Source organism: Netta rufina (genome assembly GCF_964035555.1).
Source record: "Netta rufina genome assembly, chromosome: 5".
NCBI lineage: Eukaryota > Metazoa > Chordata > Aves > Anseriformes > Anatidae > Netta > Netta rufina.
The window spans coordinates 45310879-45334505 of NC_140128.1; the positions used below are offsets into that span (position 1 = coordinate 45310879).

Here is a 23627-nt window from a genome sequence, read left to right on the forward strand (position 1 = left end):
TTCAGCCTCTGCCGAAACCCCCCCCTTCCCTTAGAGCTGCGTTTTGGGGAGCTCCCCAGCAGCTGAGCCCGCACCTCTGCCGTCCTCAGGCGGGCTGAGGAGGGCGGAGGGAGGAGAACCCGCACCGCGGGCAGCCTCCAGCCTCTCCTCAGCCGCTGCCCGCCGCCTTCCTCCCGCCTCCTCCTCCTCCTCCTCCTCTCCTCCCCCGCCCGGGGGGGTTAGGGCCGGCTCTCGCCCCCTCCATAAAGCAGGGCCGGTCCCATCCCGTCCCGTCGTGTCCCGTCCCGTCCCGTCCCATCCTGCCGGGCCATGCAGGCCTTGCCCCGCCGCGGGGGCTCGCTGGAGGCGGCGCCGTGCCCGCGGGAGGCCGGTGGCCAGGTGAGGGGCTCGGGGGGCCGGGAAACCCAAATCTCTAGCGGGAGCTGAGGCAGAGCTGAGGAACTGGTGGGCTGAGGAGAGCGGTAAGGTGCGGGTCGGGAGCAGCCGCCAGGCACTGCAGGTTGCGCTCTGAGCGGGTTCTGGGCACGGAAAGTACGGGATAAAATCACCAAGTGATCACCAAGTAAGTGCCGATTTGCTGGCTGTAGGCAGTGACACCGGACGGTTTAACGTGCCGGTAGTCTTTCTTGCAAAAAGCAACAGGATTTAAGGGAGCGAGGTTACGCGTGAAATTGCCTCGCTGTTCCCCTCAACGCGGCACGGGCTTGAGTCTCTCCGGGAACAGCGGGGCCAGGAGCACCCCTGGCGTGTGGAAACCTGCCCGGGGAGGTGACCTCGAGTCGTGGTCACTTACCACAGCGTGTCTTCGTCCTGCCCTGTTCGCACGTGTGGGAAAAGGACAGCGAGAAAGTAACCAGCTGCTCAGGAAGTAAGGCAGGATGTTGGAAAATGCCTCTTGACACTTTTTCTCAGGTACAAATAACAACAATCTGTGTCAAATATGTACTTAGGAGGTTTTGGGCTTCAGCTTACAGCTCTAAAATGTAATTTCCTTTAAACAAGTATGTTTGGATGATTTTGAACATAGACTATCTGCTAATATAGAGAACTGAAGCACAACATATAAGTGCTAAATATCTATTCCACAGAGAGTACTTCAGTGTGGAGAGGGGAGAGAAAGGGAAGGTGATTGCTGAGGACTCCAGAAGCTGTCTTTTAACCAGAAGACACTCAGATCGCTGAGTAAAAGCTTTAGAGCGCTCCTCCTGTTGGAGTATTTTCATTAAGACCTAACTCAGGTTGATGACAAGTTAGTTTTAGCAATAATGATTCCTACCCACCAAATCCAAAAAGCTTCAATGTGATGCCATAAAGGAAAAGCGTCAGATACAATTAGAGCTGAGTTATGGGTGCAGAATAAAATGAAACAGGAGGTGCAGCTGTTGGAGGAGAGGAATTATTTTTGCATTATCATTTTCCCTTGCCCTGTACCAATAAGGTGGTGGTGTTAACACATAACTGTTGCCAGTCTATTTTTGTATTGAAGGATGGAAATTAATGTTAGCTTAGGACTACAGATGCAAATGGTGTGTATTTGGCATTGTAGGCGTCTGAATTTCTCATCTGCAACTTTTTCAAATTCATTGTAGCGGTCATTTTTAGAATTTAATGTAAGAATACACTGCATTTTTTGTGCTTTCTTTGTTGGATCTTAAAAATATTACTTTATCAATAATATTGCTCAGTCCTAAATACAAGGTTAGTTGAGCAAGCAAAAATACAAGATCAGAACTACAAGATTAGTCTTCAATATGTGTATTTTTTCCAAGCTGTGCACCTTATAATATTGCCTGCAACTGTACCAAATCTCTTAAGCTGATCTTAAGTCAGTGATCCTGAATGTGGAATCAAGCCAACGTGCTGTGTATAAACCTTATATAAAAAAACAGTCTGATGGTTTATGCCTTCAAAGACCACCATGTGTTCATAATGGAGACTTTTTTGCTTCTACAGCAGTATCATCTGAGTGGGGTTTGGCTTAGTCAAATAACAATCTCTGCACTTGAGAAGACAACCAATAACTTATATGTGATTGGGGGGCTATTAGTTTTTTCTGCTCAGAGTAGCCCAGCATGGTGCCTGTTCCTGGCTCTTGTGATGCTGAACAGATGCTTGCTAAATTGAGCTGTGAAACCTGCAGGCTGCTGGGTCTCAGCACCACATTCGGCAGATAATTTGGTACCTGGACTCAAGCTGTGAGAGATCAGCGGCTTTGCTGGACCAGAAGCAGTGCGCTGGACACTGTTGCCTGAGCTCATTGTATAGTGACAGCTTGTTAGGGGTAAGGACCTCATCAGAAACCCAGTGAAGGAAGCGATAATACATTAGCATCACGAGACCTCTTCCAAGGGATACCACTTCTGCACCCCAAAGAGCTTGCAGCCAGTAACTTCCTTAAGACCTTCCATAGAGCAGACTCAAATGTTTACCTTGTTGTAAACCCCTCCATATAAAATGAAACTAATTTAGTTGTTGTGTTAGGCAGGTTACCTTCTTAATCTGAAAGATAAATGGGAATGTTTTCGATAAAAGATATGTAAAATCTGTGTTTTTTGTTTGAACAAATCTATAGTAGGTAGATACCATTTTAAACAAGTAAAAGTTGGAGATAACGTAGAAGGGTATCAACAGAACTGCGTCATTTTGTCTGTGTTTTTATTGTTGCTTTTTCCGTTCCCAGGTGAGTCGGCACCAGATAACCAGATCTTAAATACTGTGTCAAATCAAGAAATACTTCCAAGTAGCAATAATATGCCTTTGTTTTTCTTCCTTCCTCCTTCACTGGCTCCTTCAGAAACCTTTTTTTGTTTATTTTTGCAAGGTTTGAACACACATGTCTTATGTGTTATGTATGTCTCATATAACACACATAAATCATATAACACAGCCTATGCTTCTAACCCTTGTTTGTTTGTTTTATTTTGCATTTTCCACATTCTTCATTGTTCACATATTATTTATGTTTATGGCCTGGCTACATATAACTAAGAATCACTAGTAGTCTACAAAACTACATGGTCCTACAATATAGAACTATGTCTGAGAATTTTCAGTGTGAGTTGGGTGTTCATTGTAAGGATTTAGCATTTGAATTAGGGGAACTGACTAACAGAATAGCTCTGTTATATTTGGCTGGAGTGGGACTGTGTTTGTAGTCAACAGATTCTGTTCAGCACAACATTTCAACTCTTTAGGTTTTGACTCCTTTCTCTATAAAAGTAATGCTTTATGGTTGTTTAGTGAAAGAAAGGCAATGATTTTTCAGCTCTGATTTATAAAAGCATGGTCTGTCTTTTCCTACCTATATCCAGTGGATTTTGAATTAGTCCCTTTACCAATATTCATCAAATATGCTAACAAGTATTTTTTTCAACTTACTATTTCTGCTGACACCTTATAGCCTGCCTTTTTTTCCCCTAAAAATACTAACACCTGTTATAAACAATACTTTGAAAACATTTTTGCATGCTAGAGAACTACTAAAAACTTTTATAAAATCTTTCAACTGAAAGAAAAAAAAAAAAACAACACACCAAAACCCCTTCTGAATTTCATCTTCAGCCCACAGATTCTGTGTGAACCTGACTTTATGCCTGTCGGTATAGAGTGACTTAATTGGCACCTTTCTTTTTGTGGTTGATCAAAGTTCAATATTACTCCAAGACAAACTGAACTATCAAACTTCATACTCTTTGCACTACTAAACATTCAAAAAATTTATTTGCATTTAGTTAACTAAGTCAAATTACACAATGATTGAAGATAATAAAGAAAACAAAGACCATGCATCTGAAAGAGGAAGAACGGCCATCATTTTTTCCCTGAAGAATGAAGTTGGAGGTCTTGTGAAAGCCCTGAAACTTTTCCAGGTGTGTAATAATTTCATGTCTATAGCAGCTCTATATTTTTGAATTTTAAATGTAGTTTTGGAACACACTAGAATTAATTACACCCATTTATTAAGGGTGTGATTCCTAACATGACTCCCACTTAGCACCCAGAATTATTCATGAAGGTAAATTTATGCCTCAGAAATTAGATGCTGGCTTAAAGTCTTCACAAACTTTCCTGCACCTACTAAAGATTGGGAGAGATTCTTCTTTTTACTCCACGAATGGATTGTCATTGTTTCTAAAGCGTTTAAGAAGCAGACCTGAAGCACCTGCTGATGGTGGGTAGACACTTGGATGTTGACCTAATGCCTTCAGTGCCATTGTTACCCTGCCAGGCTGGACTGAGGGTGACAGAGGTACTCCTCTGATTGCTGGCGAGTATCCTGGAGGGAACATGGCAGTGTCACTGTGCTCTGTCATCTGGCACTGCTTGTCTAGGCTAGGAGTTACTGTATGCTCCTTATATAAGACATATGATTAATAAATAAATAAATAAATAATGAGGCTTATGCCTGGAAAACTAGTGTTTTTAAATCCCTTGCTTGTGAGATAATTATATGGAGACTTGACAGGCATCTTTATGAACTTCCCCAGACCAAGTTGCTAATCAGCTCCTTATGGGAGAGATGAAAGAAAAAGGTCAAGGAATTTAAACCTCTTTACTGTGTCTCTTTATCCTTCCTCAGTGTAAAAGAAAACAAAAGAACACAGATTCATTCATTTTCTTCTCAATGGGAAGCTTTTCAAAATCAAACTATTTCCTTACCTCACCAATAAAAAAACAGAAGATTCAAATAACTAAAATAAACTCTCATACCTAGTAAATAGTCTGTGGCAACAGAATATTTTTTTTTGGAAAAATGACTTTTTTTTTTAATCCATTAGTTTTAGTCAATCTGTTTGAAAACATTGCTTCCTTACAAAACAGGAGAAGCATGTAAATCTGGTGCACATCGAGTCACGAAAATCCAAGAGACGAAATTCCGAGTTTGAGATCTTTGTTGACTGTGACAGTAACAGGGAACAACTGAATGAGATCTTCCAGCTGCTCAAATCCCATGTCAACATTGTCTCTATGAACCCAACAGAACATTTCAATGTGCCGGAAGATGGTAAGCATGAAGGGCAGCTCTGGTAAAAATGCTCAAAGAAAGACATTATCGCACTTCTCAGAGTGTTTGAAGTTTGCTTAAGGTGTCCACAGCTGCATTCATATAGTGTTTTCCATGGGTAGCTATCGGGTTTGTGCTTCTGTGCTGTCTGTGAATGTAGAGCGGTTGATGTGAATGGGGGCTGCATTGGCTGTTGTCCTCTAGAAATACTGGCTGCTTGTTTTTCTGTGCTCCCATCCCTCCTCAGCACATCACAACCACAGCAAGTGGGAGTCCCTGCACCAGCAGAGACCAATGCAAAGGCAAAGCCTGAATGCAGAGCTCGGCTATGGCCTGTGCACCACGGTGACAGAGCTGTCGTACTGACAGGCACCAGTTCAGTTCAGGTTCTGGAGAGAGTGGAAGATGTTTTTTGCAATTTCCTCATGTAGCTCCTGACTTAAAAACTTTTTTTTTAACCACTTTTCATCATAAATGTTTACTTATATTGGTGTGAAAGAAAAGGTGTCTTTCGCTTTTGGGATGCTTCACATCCTGTTTACCTTTGCTCCTAGTTCAAGAGATGCTCAAAATTCTGGGCAGCACGAAGTCAGTCCCATGTATTTCTCAGTCACTGCACTTGGTGCAGTCTGGTAGGTGAGGGGCGTGAGATATGGTGTCTTCTGGATAAAAATTGCTTATTCTAGCCCTAATTAGGAGAAATCTCAATCTAAATACTTCCCCTGTTATTTTTAAGGAATCTAAAGAGCATAGGGAGAGAAAGAAGTCCTTTGGTTGTTGTGGTATGCTAACAGCTCTGGCAAGAGCTTCATAAAAACTCTTAAGCTTTAAAACAAACAAACAAACAAACAAACAAAAAACGGTGATAAAAACTAATTTTGCTTCTCTAAGGCTGCAGGGCTAAAATCGCCTCCTTCTCTTCCTACTCCCCAGCAAACCCCTCAGCAAAGCCTGAATTTTCTGGGACGTGTAAGCACAGAGCACTGTCTCTTGCCCAGGGTCAGTAAAACAGGATGGGAGGACTCCAACCTATTCCTGCTCTGCCCAAGGACCACAAGCAAATGGATTCTTGGCTCCTTTGCCTGCTTTGTGCCCTAGAAGACTGGCGTAGCACTGCACACAAGGAGGCCTTGCTGAGCAGGAGCCTCTAGATGCTACTCCAACATTAACAGAAGTAGCAAACCCATGTTAACTATTTCCTCCCTTGGAAGATTTGGAGTCTGCTGTGCTCTGTGGGCAGAGTGGCAGTGACGGAGGAGGAAGTGTGAGCTGTAGGCTGGTGCCAGATAGGCAGTGGACTCTCTTGTCCTATTCATGACCCTTTTAATTTATAGATTTTGCTTGTAACCACCATAGCCATACTTGAAAGTAGCATTTCCTCCCTCAGCACGCTCGCCGTTATTAATAACTTTGTGGATTCCATGCGTTCCCTAGACATGGAGAATGTTCCCTGGTTTCCAAAGAAGATCTCAGATTTGGATAAGTGTGCAAACCGAGTGCTGATGTATGGGTCCGATCTGGATGCTGACCATCCAGTAAGTATCTTCCTCTCCCTGTGCCCAGTCCTTAGTGGAAAGTACCTTGTGGAATTTGCTTTTAAAAAATGCAGCTTTTCCTCCTCCCTTTACTTCCCCTCAGCAGTGCCTCTGTGGGTCTGAACACCTCGTGGGGGTTTCGCTTCTTTTCGTAGTGCAGGCAAGGCTGTCACTGGGTTTAGCTCCCATGCTTTTCTGTGACGCTTACTCATGTGAGGACTTTGGGTCTGGGCCCTGAGTGGTTGCATAAAAATACTACAAAAAAAAAAAAAAAAAAAAAAAAAAAAAGCTGTTGCTAGACAGGCTTCGTTCCTCCTCTTTCTTTCTTCCTTACTAGAAGTGGAAAAACAAAATAGTACTTGCACTGTACAAATGGCCAATTTATTCTGTAATTTAGAATAATCACACAAGTCATCAATTTTGTGTAAATAGTGATATGACTAAAAGCGATCTTTGTCTATTGAATATATATTGTGCATGCATAAAACCTCTAATCTTTGCTTTGAATTGGTCTATTCACTTATTTTACAGTAAAAAAAAAAAAAAGTTTCAGATGACAGTTCCTGTCCTGTCCCCTCATTCTTACACAGCATACTTTTTATATTTTTTATATTTTTTTATATATTTTATATGAGCTCATTTAAGTTTTCTTTTTCTTCCCTCATTACCTTCCCTCAGGGTTTCAAAGACAATGTCTATCGCAAGAGACGAAAGTATTTTGCAGATCTGGCTATGAACTACAAACAGTAAGCTCAATTTGTTCCAGAATAAGCTTCCCAAATGCTTTGAAATAATAGCAGAGTGGACTAGCAGGAGCTCACATCCTTGGGCTCTGATCTCACTGGGATAGACTTGGCTCAGGAATCAGGGCTGGAGGGGTGAAATGAAGGCAGATTAAAAGGTGGATCTAGGCCATCTTACAGCTTCCTGGGTCTCTGATCAGTCTGAGGATCAGCTCATGGCTGCGCAGCCGTTGTGGCATCTGTGGCAGCACTGATCCTTGGACTTGGATGGGCAGCAGCAGCAGCGTGGGCTTCCTGCAGTGTGGTTCATTCAGGCTCTAGGTTTGCTCTCTGCTTCTCTAGAAGTGGGTGTAGCAAGAAAAGGGGGTGGGCAATGCGTTGCACAGCTGCCTGTGCCAGCACATACATACTACATCAGGGCGTTTGGGTCTCCTTTGTGATGAAGAAGGAGGGAAGACAGAAGTCAGTATAGAACCCATTGACCACTAAGTATACACTCTCTAGGCAAATGTTAATACTTGAGTTTTATTTCCTGGTTTAAAGTAGTGCATGTGATGCACAGATAAGAAGTCTTCTGCGAAATGAAATTCAAAGAGCTTCTTTCTTTAGAGATGCTGCCTGGGGGAGGGAGCTCTTAAAGCTGCAAGCCCAGTGCTATCATTTTTTTCTGAACATGATTTTCTTGTTGCTGTTGCATGTGTGAATTTAGATGGCAAGTTCCTCAACTGGGAATGACCCAGAAACACAGGGTGTCTAGAGCTCTGCTACACTGTTCATTAGTGCAGCTGGCCACCGGCACACAGGCAGTTACTGTTGGTGTGTTGTCAAGTTTCCCTTCGGAAAGCACCTGCCATGCTGGTTACCTAGCTGGCAGCAGAAGCAATGTATTGACACTCAAGTTGCTTTCAGCAGGCTTTAGATCACAGCTTTGACATAATCTACTTTAATCAAGATCCTAAGGGCTAATTAGGATAGATGGACTACAATTACCGTGTTCAGGCAGACATTTGTCTCCTCTGCATAGAAGCATGATTTTTACCTAACATATATTTAGCTACGTTCACTCTTTGTGTTGCTAATTTAGGGAATTATCTTTTCCTAAAACAAATAAAGATGACGGAAAGGAATTGTATACAGATAGGGGAAATACTACAGGGAAAAGGATGCATTCTCAGCTCCTGAAACTAAAGGTTTTGCTGTTATTTTAAATGTTGCTTCTGGTGTTAAAACACCTAAGAAACTGTTCACAAGACCAAAGTTTTCAGACCCCAGTGAGGTCAATGTAAAGATTCCTATCAGTTGATTTAGGTGGAAAAGAGAGCAAGCCCCTTAGCCTGAAAGCTCTCCACGGTGTAGACCAGATACCACTGTGTATTTTTGCAGTGTAGTGAACTCTTAAACCTGACCAAGTGTCACAGCCATATGAATGTTAAATAATTATAGTAAGGAAATGAATCATCCTTATAAGCCTTTTATCAAGGCATGTCCTTTTGTCCTCTTCTCCTTTTAGTGGTGACCCAATTCCCAAGATTGAATTCACAGAGGAGGAGATCAAGACCTGGGGGACTGTATACCGAGAGCTTAACAAGCTTTACCCAACTCATGCCTGCAGAGAGTACCTTAAAAACCTGCCCTTGCTCACCAAATACTGTGGGTACAGGGAGGACAATATTCCCCAGCTGGAAGATGTGTCCCGCTTCCTGAAAGGTAATATATTAATCTTCTTAAACAAAAAAGGAATTAAAGTCCATTGCAAATCACACTGCTATTATATGGGCACCAAAAATGATCCTTGGTGACCTAGTTTCAGCTGGGAAACCAAAAAGCGAAACATTTACTTGATTTAATTATGGTCTTCCTACCAACTGGATTTTAATGCATCATGTCCTGGATATACAAAAAACAGTGATGTCTGGGAGCAAATGCTAACTATAAAGAAACTCAGGATTGATTAAAGCAATACCTAATTGTATTATGTTGGCTGTAGGCATAAAATCCAATACAGGGATAGGGACGTTTTCATTACACACTCACCATTCTTGAGTTTAGGACTAAGTTTCTAGTCAGGCCTTATTTTCCCACATGCTCTTGAGCCTAAGTAGCACAGTGGCATCTACCCCAGTTACAGAAGGGATGAGAATATTACAAAGTTCTACATTAAACTAATATACAATTCTGTTCCTTTTTAGAGCGCACAGGTTTCACCATCCGTCCTGTTGCTGGGTATCTGTCACCCAGGGACTTCTTGGCGGGATTAGCATTCAGAGTCTTTCACTGCACTCAGTATGTCAGACACAGCTCGGACCCTCTCTACACACCAGAGCCGTGAGTCATTTCATCTCGGGGTACAATGAAACGTGCATTTTTGAATTTTGCTGCATGAAGCCGAGCTACTGAAAAGCTGTTCAAGAATGCCAGCAAGAAAACTTATTTTTGAAGGTGCCAAAGACTCGGTCTTTGTGGTGAATGTAATGATGTTTTGTCATGCTCAAGTACCACCTTCAGAAGTACGGGATTTTCAAAAGTACATCACGTTATTGGAGAACTCCTAGTGGTGTCATTGTGGGCAAAGTTAGTTTAACATTCAATTGCCTTATAAATGTGCAGCTTGGATCATAATTTTAGACAAACTCAGTTTTTTGAATGAGGATATGTACTCTTGTAGGGCTGGTATGACCTGCTTAGTTGCTTTCAGCTGAACTTGATTTGATACTTCTGTCTTTTGATTTGATACTTCTCTGTCTTTTGGTTATTAAAGTTTCACATGAGACGCTGTATCTGTTTAGTGGTGTTGCTTTTTCATGCTACAATAAAGAAAGATGATGAGGTTTCTTGTTTTTTCTCCTTTCCAGTGATACCTGCCATGAGCTCCTAGGCCACGTCCCTCTTTTGGCTGAACCCAGTTTTGCTCAGTTCTCGCAGGAAATTGGTCTAGCATCGCTTGGGGCATCAGATGAGGCTGTCCAAAAACTGGCAACAGTGAGTGTTTCAGTGCCCAGTGATCCTCTTTAAAGCTTAGTGCTTTACTCAGCTGATTCCACTCTATCTAATTAATTTGGAGAGTCATGTCAACATTAGCCATGCCAGCTGCTAGACCTGTTTCACAGGTTCTCAGTTTTTAGAGCATGTAGCAAGTTTCCATGCTAGGAAAAAATAAATAAATTAAGGAAGATGCGAGCAGTATTTTTCTTCACTTGGCTATCAGATAAGGATGCAATTTCTGGGGGTAGCTCAATTCTTCCAGCTTGAAATTTGATAATCTGATTCATCTGATAAATATCTTTTTTGTTTCCAGGAACATGGTTCAATGGTTTTAAATGTAATCTGTTTCTTTACTGTGTCAAATGAATTGAAACAGTAAGATCTTTTCATTAACTGTGTTGAGCACTAGCATTAGATTTTTTTAGCCAATAAATTCAAATAATGTAAATTAATCTTACTTCCAGATAACAGTTTCTAGATGCTTTGGCCAAAATATTATGAGATGAACATTTTACATAAAAAATAATTGATGCAACTTTTGAAAATGGTTGCTCCCCCCCTTCCCCCCCAGTTGTAGCTAGTGGTAAAATTTTTGTTATCTTCAGTGGGAGCAGAATTAAACCATCTAAGAAAAAAACATTCCTTGCTATATACCTGCAGAAATCGTGAAATCCAGCAAACTAAATGTTATTTTTTTAGAACAATAAGCAAATAAGGAACGAACTGTAATGGGCTGTTGTTCACCAAGGTCCTCTCTGTCCAGTGGTTCTTTTAACCTGAACCTGTCATGTCATGACAATATTTCTCAAAAAATATTTAAATTTCCATGATCCTACTGGGATTAACAACTTCCAGCCTATCTGGGTGAACTATATTATCAGACTTTCTTATTAGAAATGTGCAGTCCTGTGGTTCTTCACCCTTCCATTCAGGTTCCTTCCCCTTTCTATATCTGAGAGTGATAACCAAATGATGACTGTATGCCATTTGAAACTGTTTGATACCACCTGCAAATAGAAATGCCCATCTAGCTCACCACAGCATCTTTGCAGAAGGCTGAATTATTTTCCTCCCTTTTCCGTTTCAGTGCTACTTCTTCACTGTAGAGTTTGGCTTGTGCAAGCAAGAGGGACAGCTAAGAGTTTATGGGGCTGGCTTGCTCTCTTCAATTAGTGAGCTCCAGGTAAGAATATCCACTGCTTATTTCCCTCTTTTCTTTGCTCCTACCTGATTATTATTGTCACTCTTCTGCCATTTTTATGAGGTATAATTCTAAAAATACTTTAAAAAACAAAACAAAACACAGCCAGCTACTCAGTTTCTACTGTAGGGATGAATTTTAGGTGAATTCAGTGTGGCATTAATTACAGGGCAGTGTCCTTTTGAGTGCATGCTGAGCAGCTCCCGTGTTGTTCTCAGAAAGCATTGTATGACTGGTATTTCTTAACTTTAGGCTCCAGGTAACCTATTTTGAGAATAAGACTCTGCTGGTTTAACCAGATTCTGAAAATACTGCTTTGGTTAAAAAGTCTTGTGTTTGAAGAACCCCATTTTTGATCCTTATTGGTGGAAAATGACCCTTCAGAGTTATTCAGTTCTTTAAGCTTAAACCACTGTTCAGCTGCAGACATGTTTTAAGAAGCAACGCACTAAATATGGTCTCATGTTATCTTTTTTTTTTTTTTTTTTTTAATTATTCTGTTTTTGCTTCTTGTCTTCTTCCTTATGGATTCTCTTGGTGGTGATATTCCTCTGACACGATAACACATTACGTTACCCAGCACTCACTCTCTGGCAGTGCCAAAGTCAAGCCTTTCGATCCAAAGGTCACCTGCAAGCAAGAATGTCTCATTACAACTTTCCAGGAGGTTTACTTTGTTTCTGAAAGTTTTGAAGAAGCAAAAGAAAAGATGAGGTACAGATTTTCTTCACTGTTTTGTAGAAGCAGGTTTGACTTCATGCATCTCTCAGCAGCAGCATCAAATCTTTTCATTCTTAGCACAGTTTTATACTTACCTTTCCTGGGGCTGGAAAGCTGAATTCAGTATTTGTTTGGTCTCTCATGTACTGGATGGAAGAGATGATGAACTATGTAGTAATTATAATTATCATAAAAGTGGTTTAGAAAAGTGGTTATTGATACTGATTGCACACAGAGGATGCATTTGTCTTTTGTTTAAACTCCCTCTCTTTTTTTACTTGCATAGAGAGTTTGCAAAAACCATCAAGCGCCCATTTGGCATGAAGTACAATCCATATACTCAGAGTGTGCAGATCCTGAAAGACACCAAGAGCATTGCCAGCGTGGTGAACGAGCTACGTCATGAGCTAGACATTGTCAGCGATGCCCTCAGCAAGATGGGCAAACAACTGGAAGTTTAACATTCCCATCATCAGTGTGGTGTGCTCAGCAACTCTTTTCTTTTCCCCACTGATTTCTTTCTAGGCATGTAGTGTGCTGCATGCAGAACTTTCCTTTACAAATGGAAGAGTGAATGGCCCATAAGGATAATCGCTTTATTTGTTTCTCTGTTTAAAGCCGCTTACAGAATGTATTTCCTCTACCTTTATCCTCCCTGGATAAAAAACTCCTAGAGTTCCTTTTCAGAAGCTAGCAGAGGACTAGAGAAATCACCAGACTGGACCACAGCTGTGGTCTGTGGATCAGGGCTGGGAGCAGATACTTCAGAGGGTGGCTTATGAGGCAATCATAGAATAATTTGGTACAGGGAAATGTCTGTCTGACTCTAGTAGTCTATGCTGCTAATTTTACAGTAGTGTAGGTTTTATAGCATAGAAGTTATAGTCATCAGTGCTTCTATGCCTGTACTATTAAGCTTAAAACTTGACTGATTACGATCCAGGCATCAGGTCACAAATAGCCGGAAGCTCATCATGATAAAATGGAGGGGTCAAATCTCCTTTTCAAAGAGATCATTTGTTCCCCTAAAGAATTGCAACTGTACTTATTAGCATCTTTCTAGTAGAAGGCAGAGATACAGAGCTGTTGCATGAAATCCTAATTCTGCTTATTTCAAGAGATTTACTGTCAGCTCAGAGTCAGGATTTTTGTTTCTGTCCCTGGTATTGCACCTGAGGGAAGACACTAAGGAAATATCATTTGCCTTTTTCCTCACTGAATAATTTAGCCATTTTATTATATTTATAGCAATTATAGCAAGCCATCAGGTAGTGACTTATCACAATGCCTAAAACCATTTCCAAATTACAATTCGATATTCAAAATGGCTTCACAGGACTAAGTGAAGCTCAGATCTAAAATGGCTCTCATTTTGAAGTTCTTAGTTATGGTCAAAGTTCATGGCTTTTTATAAGGATAAACATCCTATTGACAGCTTAGTCACGTCATTGACCTTGCAAGATGCACAAATATGGATTTAGTTTCTTCTTTGCTAGACCTGAACACCTGTATTCACCATCAAGCAAATGATAACTGAAAGATCCAAACATTTGATAGGAATCAGTGTCCCACAGTCGTTTCAAGCATCCTTGCGTAGCTTTACAGAGCTGCACTGCCTGCTGTTTCTACCATCCTGTCTATGAAATGAATATATCTGTACAGGGAATGATACATTTGAATGGAAGATCTGTGTTGTGTAGGGTGTATTTTATATCATGTTAGGCACTGATTCTTCATATGTAGATCTATAGAAAAGCCACAGTTTGCAACTGTGGATGTCACTGGGAAAATCGACTGAAATTGCAAATGCACTGGAGATGTTGGTCCAGGTCTTTTGGGAATTGGAAAGGACTTTTGAGAACCTTTGTGATTGATAATGACTTTGTTTCATATGCCTTCTGGTAGGCTACTTCTGCTCCATAAGCAATCACCGGCCCTATCTTTCCAAACACATTCACTGCTTATCTAGACTTGATTTAATTTTCCTGTGACTTAATACACTATTATTATTTTTTTAATAATATTTTGGACATGTAGAATTGTGGTCTACAACATTTACAGTTTATGTCACACTTTCAAATAGAGTTTAGACGCTTCTTCTTCCTGAAGAAGAACCAGTCTTTGAGCAACGAGGGAGGATGCGCTGTCTGCTTCTGTGATAACAGTTAATACTCAGCTGCACTTAAAGAAATGATGGGATTATTATGTTGTTGAAATATAGATCTGTGTTACTACAAGACTTTGCCTGAATTATGTATTCATTGAGTAGGAAACCTTACATCTCCTAAATTAGTACCTAATTTCAACTACTTTGGAAAAAAAAACCAGCAATTGTGTCTTTATTTGCACCCTTGTAACAAAAGTGTAAGTATTGCTAAAAGTAATAGAGGACGCGTTTTCACAGTGTTAACATGTATGTTCGGCTTCACACACCCAACCTTTCTGCCTATGTGTAGAGCAGTGACAATTGAAGTATTTTTAACTACTGTGGAGGCTTTAACTGTCAATGAAATAAATAGCGACGCCCTGTTGGTGATCAGTAGGAGCAAATAAACCTTTACTTCAGCACTGTAGCACTCCCTTCTGACTAAAGTTTTGTGTGTTTACGCTCTCGTTCGCCTTTTCTGCCCCCGTGCGTTCATTCCTTGGGAATGGTGTGTATTTTTGTGAGAGGTGGCTGGGGCGGCGGGCGGCTTCCCCTCTGAGGCAGCGCGCGTGAGGCGCGACCGTTACTCAACGGCCGTTACCCAACGGCCGCCTGAGGGGGGAAACGCTCCGGGGCGGCTCGGGCTGAGGCGGGGCCCCGCCGGAGCCCGTCCCCGCTCCGCCTCTTGCTCCCCGGCGGCTGTGGGACGGGACGGGACGGGACGGACGTGGTGCTGCTCGCCTGGGTAGGTGGGGGCCGGGGACGGTGCAACCGGGGGGAGCCGCGAGCTGACGGCGCGGGGCCGGGGCTGTGAGGTGCCGGTGGTGCCCCCTTCGCGCCTGCTTCGCGTTTTGCTCCGCTGCTGTGGGACTGCTAAAGATGGGTGGCCTCATCCCCACAGACGCCGTGGGTGGCTCCGGGCTGCCCATGCACCTGCCTCTTTGCTGCTCCTCACGGCGTACGGGTTCCTCGCAAATTGTGAGCTAAAACCAGAGCTTGCGAGCAGCCTCCTGAGGAGGACGGTGGGTCTGGCGTGTGGTATCGCTCCAAAACTGACTGCCAGACAGCGACCGCATCAGCCTCCCGAGCCCAGATCCCGAAATCTCACCCACCTGTTAACCGCTCAGCCTGATGCTATTGCCTCAAGTGCCTAACGCTTCTGCAGGTACAAGGTGCTGAAGGTGCCCTTTGGGGATGCACCAGGGGAGAGCAGGGGAGCGCAGGTAAGGTGGGTTAATCCCCAGCTGGGCCAGAGGTTGCTGAGAGCCCGCCCTTGTGAACAGGGGTTGGGATCATGCTGTTGGGCTCTGGTCATCGAGTAGAGCTAGACATGGCTAAGGCATCCTCCGACGTGTTACCACGTTGTCAGCAGTGGCTTTGTGGGATTGGTTTAGCAACTGTTGTGTTGTTTTTATAAATGCGTGGTCTATTTGCATTTTGCCCACTTTAAGTTAAAAGAGTTTGTTCTGCTTTCCTCACTTAGGTTCCAGAATAAGGTAGCATGTCTTTCTCATCTTATTTTGGGGGCATACTGCTGGAAAGCGTTGGCACAAATGGTATCTTGGTGATGAGTGGGAACCATTTGAACTAAAATTAAACAGGTGGGGATCATCTTTGATAATGAGGCTTTCTGCCTTAGCAGAAAGCTATTAGCCTACAGTTAGTCTTATTGCGATATATTCTAGCATGTTTCTTACAACAGTGGGGTTATAGTGGCAACCTGAGTGGCAGCAGATCTAGGACAATCATTGTTGGTAATCCTGGGGGTCTTATGAGACAGCTGCAGGATTGAAGATCCCTTTTTGGGGGATTTTCAGGAGCAAATACTGGCAGGTTAACCCGTGATATGTTCCTGATGAGTTTGTTGGCTCATAGGAGCAGGGCTGAGTGAATCTCTTTTTGTTATTTTCTTTTTTAATTTGTCTTTTTATTTATTTATTTGTGTGTGTATTTGAAGGGTGCAAACAGCTATGGACAACTTGGTCTTGGTCATAAAGAGGATGTGCTGGTGCCTCAGTCAACGAAAGATGTTTCCTGCAAATGTTGAGCGTTACTAGAGGAGGGGGACATTCTGCAGTTATCACTGGTAAAAACATTGCACTTGCAAGGAATGTATGACAGTCTGAAAAAAAAAAAAAAAGTGTTTCCCTGTTGATTTGGTGCTACCACCCATCTTTTGCTTTTGTTTCTGAGCTTAGTTGCAAAGCGATTTTCTCCAGTGCTTGTTAATATTTTGGGGGGGTTTCCTCTGTTTTGTTTATCTGTGGTTATTTAATGGATTTGTGAGGACATTTTTTTTTTTTTTTTACCTGTTTCATATAACAGCTTTTCATATAAAACTGTCAGTTTTCCTGTATTGAGGATGAGGGGGGAAGGAGTCAAGTAGGAAGTTATTCAGTCTTGAGAAGTGCTACTGTAAGGAGTGGAAAATAGTGTCTGGTCTTTGAAGGGTTCTGCTGTGGGCTAATGATGGGAAAGAAGGGATACAGAGAGGTGTGAATGGTATGAAACAGTTCTGATAACAGGTTCCTGTTTTACTATATAGATTGTCTCCCTTGACTCTATATAACTGCTTATTCAAAGATGCTTCTTATGCATCAGAAATAGTTCTTTCTCTTTTTGTGTGATTGCAGTGCCTAAAATGACTCAGTCAGCTGTCCTTGTCTGTCACGGGATCTCATGGCGTATAGACTTCTCTTTTTAGTCTGTCAAGTGGATGTGATTTTATTTTTTTATTTTTATTATTCCAGGTGCTAGAGAGCTCTTTGTGCATGGCCAAAACAAAGAAGGGCAGCTGGGACTGAATCACGCAGAAGATGTACTGCGTTTCACTTCTGTGCACTGCCCTGTCTGGCTTTCATGTAAAAGAAGTTGCCTGTGGTTGGGATTTTGCAATCATATTAGTAGGTAAGTCTGCCTCTGTAGGAGCTAGGGAAAAATAGTGATGTAGAGAACACACTGGAAATTCCACATTGCTATTGCTTGTGCAGTGCATGACACTCACAAGTTTTAAGCTACTTGCATTGCAAACTAAGTCTGTGTTTCTTGTATCACCTTGAACTTCAGACTTTTACTGAACGTGATATGTAAAACCAGAAGCCTGTGTCCTCAGGGGCTTTGGAAGAAGAGATGCTAGGTCTTTTTTGAGTTGTTTCACTGTGATACTTTTGCCTTTTGGAATGTTATGGTGCTTTGCTTTTGCTGACTTATACACTGATCAGACTCTAACACTTTATTTGGCAGGAATTGGCCTAAGTTCTGTCCTGTGGGTCTAATGCTTTTGGACAATTAGGAGTTCCTCAAATTTCAGGTCCATGCTTGACTCCATAAAAGGTTGAGGTAAAGATCTAAAAGGAATTGTGCTTTATTGGTCTGAATGTTATGTTTCTTACAGCAAGTAAAGGCCTGGTGACCTCAGTGGGCTTTAAGCCAGGCCCTTCAACTGCTTTTGAAGGAGTCTATCTGATGAAATAAATTTACAAAGTAAAGGACCAAAGGTGGTAATTGACTCAGGAATGAGAAGCTAAGGTTACTTTCTTTGTTGTATGAAGAAGTTGTCCACTTGTTATGGAAAGCTGCCGGTTTCACTTGTGATTAGAACAATTCATTAATGCATTTGGATGACATCTGCAGAATGAGTCTGATGCTCAGGTGATGTGAAGTGATATTAAAGCTAATGAAACCATCTGACTTTACTTCAGCTGAAGTTTTGCCTTAAGTTTGTAAGAGTTTAGATATGTTTTGCTTCCTGGAGTTTACTCATACCTTTGCATACTTCGTTCAAGGCTTGTGCTTAACTGTTTAAATGATGCCTTGTAAACCAAAATAGATTAGCAGTAATCCACCCTGGAAAAATAAACTGTATGATAGAGTTCAACAAAATTAGTGATGTCAATTCTTCTGATACATTGCTCTTTTGCTTCTTGTGCACTTCCGCTTTTTAAGTATGTGCTACTTTTCAGGTGCATTTATGACTCCAAATTTCTTTCCCACAGTGAGGACCATAGTATTATTTCCTGGTCTTAAAAACCTTTAGATAAAAGCAAGCTTGGTCATTCCCAAAATAATATCAGTATGGGAAAGTATGTAGCTGCAGGAAAATCAATCTGAGAGTATATGCTTTAGTTATGTACTTTGAGACTAAGATTATTTTTACTTCTGCATGTAAAGGAACTAAAAAGTAAATTGACTCACATCTTGTTTAATCTCCAGTATGTATTTATCAAACAATATCAGCTTCAAAGGAAATAGAGGAGGAATGGAAACAGATATCTGCTCGACGTCACAGGCAACCCCCCTCCCTACCGGCCCTGCCTCTCCAGGTGCCCATACACAACAGGTTTGAGGCCCTGGAGCTTGAGAGACCGGTGGGTGAGTATGAGGTGAACAGTCTACCCAGGAGGATGCCTAGGGCAAGGGAATTGACTCCACGCCTCAGGACTGCCTCTGCTAAGAAAGAAAGAAGGGTGATTATTGTAGGTGACTCCGTTCTCAGGGGAACAGAGGGCCCTATTTGTTGACCTGACTGCCCGTAGGGAAGTCTGCTGCCTCCCTGGGGCCAGGGTCAGGGACATTGCCAGAAAGCTTCCTAACCTGGTTTGCCCCTCTGACTATTATTCTCTTTTGATAGTCCAGGCTGGCAGAGATCATATTGAAGAGAGAAGCCTGAAGGCTATCAAACAGGACTTTAGGGGACTGGGATGACTAGCAGATGGAGAGGGTGTACAGGTTGTGCTTTCCTCCATCCCTACAGTGGTGGTGGTGGTGGGTACAGAGAGGACTCAGAAAGCACACCTGATAAACAGCTGGCTCAGAGGCTGATGCCAACAAAGAATTATTATTATTATTTTTTTTGACCACGGGGTGCTTTACTCAGCACCTGTCCCGCTAACTGCAGATGGGTCCCACCTGTCTCAAAGGGGAAAACAGACACTAAAGCAGGAGCTGGCGGGGCTCATTGAGAAGGCTTTAAACTAGGTAGGAAGGCAGATGGGGATGGGGAGGGAACAAGGCTCCTTAGATGTGTGCCAGAGAGAACAATGTCAGGGCTGGGGGAGCAGGCAATGGCCCAGCTGAAGTGCATCTACACCAATGCACGCAGCATGGGTAACAAACAGAAGGAGCTGGAAGCCATCATGCAGCAGGCAGGCTATGACTTGGTTGCCATCACTGAAACATGGTGGGACCACTCTCATGACTGGAGTGCTGCAGTGACTGGCTATAGGGTCTTCAGAAGGGACAGGCAGCACAGAAGGGGTGGTGATGTGGCTCTCTATATTAGAGAGTGTTTTGATGTTGTGGAACTTGAGACTGAGTCTGGAGACTCAACCTTATCATTCCTATGGGTTAGGATCAGCGGAAAGACCAATAAGGCAGGCATCCTGGTGTGGGGGGTCTGTTACAGACTGCGAAACCAGGATGAGGAGACGGATGAGGAATTCTACAGGCAGCTAGCAGAAGTTGTGAAATCATCAGCTCTTGTCCTTGTGAGGGACTTCAACTTCCCAGAAATATCCTGGAAATGCAATACAGCTCAAAGGAAGCAGTCTAGGAGGTTTCTGGAGAGTGTGGAAAATAGTTTCCTGATGCAGCTGGTTAGTGAGCCTACCAGGGGAGGTGCCCAGCTGGACCTTCTGTTCACAAACAGAGAAGGACTGGTGGGAGATGTGGTGGTCGGGAGCTGTCTTGGGCAGTGTGACCACAAAATGGTAGAGTTCTCTATTCTTGGCAAAGTCAGGAGGGGGACCAGTAAAACCCTTGTCTTAGACTTCCGGAGGGCAGACTTAGAGCTGTTCAGGACACTGGTTGGCAGAGTCCCTTGGGAGGCAGTTCTGAAGGGCAGAGGAGTCCAGGAAGGCTGGGCACTCTTCAAGAAGGAAATCTTAATGGCTCAGGAGCGGTCTGTCCCCATGTGCCCAAAGATGAGCTGGTCTGGAAGAAGACTGGCCTGGCTCAACAGAGAATTGTTGCTTGAGCTTAAGAGAAAAAAGCATTGAGTGGGTGTATCACATGCCCTATCATGCGCCAGTCTGTGGGAAAGTTGAGCGACACAATGGGCTGTTAAAGACTACACTGAAAGCAATGGGTGCTGGGACATTCAAAAATTGGGATACGCATTTGGCAAAGGCCATCTGGTTATTCAATACTAGGGGATCTGCCAACCAAGCTGGACCTGCCCCATCAAACCTGTTACGTACTGTAGAAGGGGATAAAGTTCCTGTAGTGCACATAAGAAACATGTTGGGTGAGACAGTCTGGGCTACTCCTGCCTCAGGAAAAGGCAAACCCATTTGTGGGATTGCTTTTGCTCAGGGACCTGGATGCACTTGGTGGGTAATGCAAAAGAATGGGGAGGTCTAGTGTGTACCCGAAGGGGATTTAATACTGTGTGAGAATAGCTCATGAGTTGAATTGTATTATGTTAATTATTATATAATACTGTACGTCATCACTACCATGATTGCTATATGTCAATGTCCTATTAATGGTATCACAGTGACAGCCACGCAGATAATAATGAATGAATTTTGATAGAGTTGGACAAGCACGGAGATGTGATGGAGCGAGAACGGGCTTCGATTTGTGACGATCCAACATCACACACCATTTCTTCTGCCCTGAAAGACTGCTGTAACAGATGGAGCCCGAAATCAGTCATGGACTATGCAAACTCAGTGAACATTGTGTAATAAATGTCTCAGTCTTCAAAATAGGACTATTAACTGCATGAAGTTTAACAAGGCCAAGTGCCGGGTCCTGCACCTGGGGCGCAATAACCCCAAGCAGAGCTACAGACTGGGAGATGAGTGGTTGGAGAGCTGCCAGGCAGAGAAGGACCTGGGAGTGATGGTGGATAGTCGGCTGAATATGAGCCAGCAGTGTGCTCAGGTGGCCAAGAAGGCCAACGGCATCCTGGCTTGTATCAGGAACAGTGTGACCAGCAGGGCGAGGGAGGTGATCGTCCCCCTGTACTCAGCTCTGGTGAGGCTGCACCTCGAGTACTGTGTTCAGTTTTGGGCCCCTCGCTACAAGAAGGACATCGAGGTGCTTGAGCGGGTGCAGAGAAGGGCGACAAAGCTGGTGAGGGGCCTGGAGAACAAGTCCTACGAGGAGCGGCTGAGGGAGCTGGGCTTGTTCAGCCTGGAGAAGAGGAGGCTCAGGGGCGACCTTATTGCTCTCTACAGATACCTTAAAGGAGGCTGTAGCGATGTGGGGGTTGGTCTGTTCTCCCACGTGCCTGGTGACAGAACGAGGGGGAATGGGCTTAAGTTGCGCCAGGGGAGTTTTAGGTTAGATGTTAGGAAGAACTTCTTTACCGAAAGGGGTGTTAGACATTGGAACAGGCTGCCCAGGGAAGTGGTGGAGTCACCATCCCTGGAAGTCTTTAAAAGACGTTTAGATGTAGAGCTTAGGGATATGGTTTAGTGGGGATTGTTAGCGTTAGGTAGAGGTTGGACTCGATGATCTTGAGGTCTCTTCCAACCTAGAAATTCTGTGATTCTGTGAATCAAAGTTTACAATTTATTAAAGGAATAGAGGTAAGCAAACAGCACTGGGTGTGTCGGGAGTCTCTGCTCCACCAAGACGCACACCAGTTACATCAAGCAGCTGATTTTTATGCTCCTAGGCTAATACATATTCATTACTACTTCTAAAAAAACCAAACAGGGTTATTATAATTAGTTTCTGGAATCCAAACCCTCCTACTGGAGCATGCGTATCAGTCTCTGGTGGTCCCTCTGGGGGTCTCTCATGCTGAAGGCTCATAGTCTTCCTCCCTCTTGTACTTCTCCTTTGTCCAACTTGGCTGTATGTCAGACTCCCCTGCAAGCTTTGTCTTTTAGTTGTTCTTCAGCTCTCCCCATCTCCTTAATCTCCTGCCCAGATATCAGAGACTTGCATAGTGTCCCATGCAATAGTCATAATAGTTAGCAGTTATTCTGAAACCCCCTCAGATATCAGAGACTTCAAGGAAAAGCCTACAAATACATTTCCCTTCAAGCTCTCTATTGACATGAATTGCTAAAACATTCATTTGCAAGATATAAGAACTATATACATTAACCACTCTGTTTTTCTTAGACTTGTGGTTATACAAGGGTATGTAAGAAAGAAGGTCACATTCATCAAACCATGCGGCCCTAGCATTGTTCCATACTGACACGAATCAGATGAACATATCTCACAATTGTATATACTATAGATGAAAATGGTGATTAACTGGAATGTGTAGGAAAGGGTGTAACCTGAGCATGACATAAATGGTATAGAATAAGGGGTGGATGTATGTCCTGGTTTCAGCTAGGATAGAGTTAATTTTAACTCATTATTATGAATGTTTTTTCATCCAAATAGCTCAGTCATCCAAAGTCACTTGCTACAACTCACCCTGCTCGTTTTGCTGTGGCCTCCACAAGAAATTCCTAGCTAAGGATGCATGCTTGAAAGTTACAGTTTTACAACATATTTTATGATGAAACAGTCATTTTCTCAAAACAAAACAAAGTCTCATTTATTTGGAGAATACAGATGCGCACCAGTTACCTGGATTTGAGCAACCTCAGGCTTGGCAGTTCCTGACAGTAGAAACGAGAAGTCATGACTGCATCTTTGAATACAGCGAGACGGGACAGAGGCAACTGTTTGATTGGAGAGAGGCTTTGTTGCCCACCCTTTGTGTCACAGCAGGACCATCCCTAAGATATGTCAAAATCAAATCACTTTGTCTAACGGCGGGATTAATAAGATTTGTCAGGTCTCCAGCTAGTAACGCTTACTGTGACCCAAGACTGATGACAGAATCAGCTGCTGCCTGAAGACAAAATCATGAAGATGAAAATGGTCCTTTTTCTCTGCTGGCCATTCATGTTTCTGATAGAGGCAAAAGGTCCTTGGAGGGAATTCTCCCATCTTCACACTTCACAGGGGAATAATCCCGCACTGCAATTCACATTGCAGGTGTGCAATGGCACACTCTGACAATGTCATCTCTTCTAAAATTAAATTCAGAATTTGGGAGTCTATTCAGGACATTGACTCATATTTGCCAGGATCTGGGAAGAAGGAGCCCCCTGAAAAGATCTGCAGGACAGGAGCCCTAGGCAGCTGGAGGGAACAGGGACAGCTCTGAATTGGCCTCATCTTCCTCAAGAACCATTTCTGAGTTTAGAAAAGTGGAGAAGTATTGAAAACAGCCTGGTCCAAGCAGTTTTAAAGCCAGCCCCTAACAGGGGCATGCAGCTAGCTCTGCTTGACCTGTAATCTTGCAATTCAATGGGTTAGGCAAGGATCCCCT

At 43.0% G+C, this 23627-nt stretch overlaps 1 protein-coding gene across 1 annotated transcript; it reads left to right on the forward strand.

Annotated features, from left to right (window-relative positions):
• Positions 1-309: 309 nt before the first annotated feature.
• Positions 310-12647, forward strand: TPH1 (tryptophan hydroxylase 1; the record flags this gene model as incomplete). The annotated part of the gene is made up of 11 exons (XM_084288297.1): positions 310-378; positions 3732-3869; positions 4822-5005; positions 6440-6540; positions 7219-7286; positions 8794-8990; positions 9473-9608; positions 10136-10262; positions 11353-11448; positions 12047-12180; positions 12473-12647. The coding sequence occupies 11 exons, from the start codon at positions 310-312 to the stop codon at positions 12645-12647; spliced, it is 1425 nt and encodes a 474-aa protein (XP_084144423.1).
• Positions 12648-23627: the final 10980 nt, after the last annotated feature.